This window comes from Solanum stenotomum, chromosome 2 (assembly GCF_019186545.1).
Source record: "Solanum stenotomum isolate F172 chromosome 2, ASM1918654v1, whole genome shotgun sequence".
Taxonomy (NCBI): Eukaryota; Viridiplantae; Streptophyta; class Magnoliopsida; order Solanales; family Solanaceae; genus Solanum; species Solanum stenotomum.
In genome coordinates this window covers 18,248,589-18,253,537 of record NC_064283.1, presented here as the reverse complement: position 1 = coordinate 18,253,537, position 4,949 = coordinate 18,248,589, and the positions used below count along the sequence as shown (strand labels likewise).

At 36.4% G+C, this 4,949-nt stretch overlaps 1 protein-coding gene across 4 annotated transcripts; it reads right to left on the bottom strand.

Annotated features, from left to right (window-relative positions):
- Positions 1 to 216: 216 nt before the first annotated feature.
- LOC125855234 (uncharacterized) lies at positions 217 to 4,476 on the bottom strand. Of its 4 annotated transcripts, none has more exons than XM_049534937.1 (9): positions 4,339 to 4,476; positions 4,170 to 4,257; positions 2,534 to 2,713; positions 2,274 to 2,450; positions 1,923 to 2,096; positions 1,398 to 1,552; positions 1,095 to 1,221; positions 596 to 666; positions 217 to 488 (listed from the first exon to the last, which is right to left on the bottom strand). In XM_049534937.1, exons 1-8 carry the CDS (start codon positions 4,371 to 4,373, stop codon positions 655 to 657), a joined length of 948 nt encoding a protein of 315 aa, XP_049390894.1. In that variant the 5' UTR covers positions 4,374 to 4,476; the 3' UTR covers positions 217 to 488; positions 596 to 654. The 4 variants fall into 4 exon arrangements, with proteins under 4 accessions (XP_049390894.1, XP_049390893.1, XP_049390891.1 ...); XM_049534936.1 differs by having other exon boundaries at positions 217 to 485; XM_049534934.1 differs by having other exon boundaries at positions 605 to 666.
- Between the last annotated feature and the right edge of the window lie 473 nt (positions 4,477 to 4,949).

Below are 4,949 nucleotides of genomic sequence, written 5' to 3'. Positions count from 1 at the left end.
TTGTACGTGCACAGAAAATACTAGTATCTTCAAATTACCACTAAGAATAATCGCGGGAAGAAAATGATTCAGACCTTGATAATGCACAGAACTAAGATATTGAATCTCATTGTAATGGAGCTAAATCTCACTTTTGTAAAAGAAAGAAATTCATGACATGACATGACATCCATCACTAAACTGAGTTTTCCACATCATTAACAGCGTACACCACAGTTGAAGCCCAAAATTGGTGCTCACCCTGAATATATGCTCAGACCGTCCAAAAAGAGCTGGTTACCCTATCGACAAGAATTGTTTAGAAAGAAGTACAATTTCCTTTTGATTTGCGAAGATGATAATACAACTACCACAAGAGGCTTCATTTTACATATCAGCTGACCCTTACTTTTCAAGAAATAAGATATGAACCAAACCACAGCCACCATAGCACTTCAGCCTTGCAGCAAGTAACTTTCAATTATCCATCTAGGGTTCAGTCATCACTGCTGACAACAATAATGAATACGATGCAAGATTTGAGAGCGATAAAAGCCCCAAAAATTAATATCATGACAAAGTTGTACATGTTACATGAGACCAAGGAACATCTAACCATTCCAACCTTAAAGCCTCTAAATTGATGGATTTGATGTACTCACACCAGCAGTCATATCAATTCCTCCTCTGCAATACCACATACATTAACAGTTATTTTCAGCAAGTTTCCCCACACAAAATAAAACTCATGTCCAAGTACAAAGGGATATAGATCAAAAGATAAACCACTACTACGAATAAGCTCCATTCTAATTGTGACTAAGATTGTGTTCATTATACACGCTATACTCAGAAGAAGCAGAGGGTTGTGAAGCATTGGAAATAACCACATAACTCATAAGCCAACAATTTCCTTCCAATTAAATCATTGAGCTCAGTAACAAACTAGATTGCTTATCACCTAAACGGGAATGCACAAGATATATATATGTCTAGGACAATTACTACATCATAGCTAATGCAAGATTTCATATATAATACTCTAAAGCAGAACCACACTTCCGATTTTGAAAGAAAACAAACCGAGGAGTAACGCAATCTCCCTAAACAATTACCTTACGCTTCTTCTGTTGTTTGATTCCAGTGCCGCCATTCTCAAAGTTTTCTGATTGTTCAGAAACAGGTTCCCCTAAAGGCAAACTTTTTATCTCATCATAAAAACTATCTGTCAGCCCAAGCAACCTAGCATAATAAAAGAAAGGAGATTAGCCTCCAGTTAGTCCATTTTAAAAAAGAAATCAATCCAGTACTTTCCAAACTATAGATTAAGTTCATATCTGAAATGATCAAAAGACTGACCATAAATTGACTCTTTTTATAGTAAGTAAGATCAACCACACAGTTCCTACTGAACTTACCCATTTCTTGACTTCTTCAGATGTTTTATTTTCTTTTTCTCCAATTTTGTAAGTGGGGCACGATCAAACGCCTCCTCTTCTCGTTTTGCACGTTCTTCCACTTTAGCCATGTAGTTTGTCAGTTCTCTACTTTCAGATCCAACAACTTCTCTTACCTGTATTTTTCACCGTGATCAATAGTCAATACAGGATGGCTCAGTGAAGTAAGTTAGTATAAATAGTCAGATAGAGAACTACCTCTTCGGGTCTTCCTTCAAGATCATTCAACAAATCTATCATATAGGGGCTTTGTTTAGCATTTCGCAATCTCTCTTTTTCCCTCCTCAATTCATTTCTCTCCTGCTTCGACATCTTCTCCTCGCCCATAGAAGCAGGTGCAAATTTGGGGGGTCGATATACATTAGCACCATCCTGTAGGTCAAGACAAAAAACATTCAACTATCTCTTTACTTCAAGAAATCATATGGAAGACTGAGTGAGTTAAATCATAACTTCAACTTTTAAAATTGCNAGATAGAGAACTACCTCTTCGGGTCTTCCTTCAAGATCATTCAACAAATCTATCATATAGGGGCTTTGTTTAGCATTTCGCAATCTCTCTTTTTCCCTCCTCAATTCATTTCTCTCCTGCTTCGACATCTTCTCCTCGCCCATAGAAGCAGGTGCAAATTTGGGGGGTCGATATACATTAGCACCATCCTGTAGGTCAAGACAAAAAACATTCAACTATCTCTTTACTTCAAGAAATCATATGGAAGACTGAGTGAGTTAAATCATAACTTCAACTTTTAAAATTGCTAAAGATCGAGCCAACACTTTTTGAACAGGAGAAAGGAACTAAAATGGTCATTTCATTGTCATGTACCAAACACCAACCTCTGCAGTGTTACTTGTTTTACGAACAAGCATATCAGGTTTTGGACGATACTTCAATAGGTCCTCCTTCTGAGTATCTGTTCCTTTCTCACTTATAACTGACTTCTCAGAAGCTGTGTCGCTATCTCTTGTGAGCTTCTGAATTTGATACTGTAGTTTCTTGTCAATGGGGCGAATCTGCACAGAGCATGACAGTAAGGATACTGCAATTAAGGGCAGAAAATCACCCAAGAGGAGCTGGAGAGACAGCTTTAACATACCTTCTCCAAAAACAATCTCATCTCCACCAAACTCCGAACTACTGGATGCCCTTCAATTGAGAGTCCTTTTGCCTTGCGGAGCAAATAATAGACAAGTGATTGACAATAATTCAGAAGTAGCAGATGCTTCGTTTCAAGGTAACTTATTCCATCTGCTGTTGAAAAGTAATCCGCTTTCACCTGCAGACAAATTGCATGGGAATTTGGAAGCAGAAACAGGCATGTCAAGTTGATATAGTGCTATTTTCATTCTTTCCTACACAGATGACACGTAAAAAATCCAAGGCACATTCAACTGAAATGGATCCAGCAGCTCACTATTTTCTGTGACGGAGTGCCTGGCTAAAGGCATTAATTTTATGGATTACTAACATGGGGGTGAGGGGGTCACACATACATTGATATATATCCTTTAAAGACAAGCATGTATTTCAATATAGCATAGACTTGGACTTTCTCATACTGGCCGTTTGGGATGATTAGATATCAACGAAAAGTAGCATGAACCCAACATGGATACCAAGTGAGAAGATCATGTATTATTGATCCTAACATGTGTCACGTGGAAAACCAAAATAGTTGGAGGATCTAACATATTAGTTCAAAGATAATTGCTTAAATGGGAGAATATTGGATTACAGGCACCCAAAAGACTATTGTTTTAAAAAATGAAACCATTTACTAAATATTTCTTCAATGTTCGATTGTACATATGGTAAAATGTAACCTCATAATTTCTCAAAGAAAGAACTTGAACCTCATAGAGGTGATGGGTAGAGGCATGGGACTGACAACCCGGGGTGATTATGGGTAGCAAATATATATTAAAGTTTATCTTCTTTATTTTGTTAGTAGGAAAACATGTTAAGATTTTGATAGAAGAAAGTGACCGATCAATCAACTAACTATGCCTTAATCCTAAGCTAGTTATAGTCAGTTAAATGAATCCTCTGCATCCATTCCATGCTTTAAGTCCATTTAAATCAAATAATAAATAAGGTAAACTAACTAAAAGATTTCTGATTTCACACTTATCAAGAATAAAAAGAATCTAGATAAACACTAAACCAAATGAAAGTGTATCAGTTGATTTTAAAGATAGTAGTAAGAAGGTGTTTCAAATACAAATGGAATCATATTTTGCAGATAAAAGCTGATAGTCTACAACAGATTATCTTTTGGTGCAATTTAGAGCTAGTAAATGATGTTGAGACATTGGAAGACTTAATTGGTTCCCTGCACTTTTTGGATTACAGCACCAATTTACTGCTGGTTTCATCAATAAAACTTACCTTTTGCTAAAAGAATGTTCCAGTATTAATTGGCAATAGCTAATTAAACATGACTATTTGGTATCCAATATAGGTTTTTTTTTTCTGTGGGGCGGCTAATAATGGTGTCCGGCCAACTTTCCAGCACCTCCAGTGCTGCACCAAGTATTTTCCACCAGCACAGGCATTGGGTAACCAATAATTGATGGGAAAGGTTTCACCACATCCCAAAAACACAACGTGTATCCTTACAATTTCTTTCGAAACTATATAAATTGTTATTCTTCTAATTAACCGAGTATCAATATTTAATAATCAACTATATCCATGAACAATCATAGAATTAAAAAAAATAAAAAACTGACCTTTGCAGTTAAAGCTTGTACTTTAAAGCTCACTGTATCCAATCCTGCTTTCATCTCCTTCAATACCGTAACTAGTTGAGCAGCTTGCCTGCATATTCATTCACATCCAAAAATATCAATAATAATATGTTCCAGAACCTTAAAAGACCAAAAAAAGCAAAGAACTTGCCTGCTTATTCTTTGACTCGTTTCGAGTGATGCCATATTTTACTACTGATATCGCTGAGAGTGAAGAAGATACTCCGTTGTTGTCAATGGCGGCTTCCTCCCTGTCTGCTTTGAGGCAGAAGCTGTAGGAGGTTTGATTTATTTATTTTGCAAGAAAATAGAAGGATAGAAAAGGGGGGAGCGGGTTATGATTTGGGTTTTATATGGGCTTATATGCAAAGGTCCATCTTTGAACCTTGAGAGCAAGGGAGAGCTATCATGTGGTTCGGTTTATTCGAATCTTTTTGACAAAAAATTATATAGTACTTATATATATGATTAAAAAATAAAATAATATATATATATATATATATAAAGAGATAGATATATAGAGTAGATGTCGAATTCTTTGATTAATTTATGTGTCTATTTATTCAAATTTTGAACTCCTTTCAAGTAACAAAGAGATAGACATATAGAGTAGTTGCCGTCTGGTTTTCGCGGCTGCTCGCTGGCCGGCGCCGTTCGCTGCTTCGCCTGAGCTGCTAGGAGAATAGAGGAGATGAGAGGAAGATGAAGAAAGAAGGATGGCTTAGGGTTTTGGTTCTTTTGGTTTAAAATAGAAAAGAATGA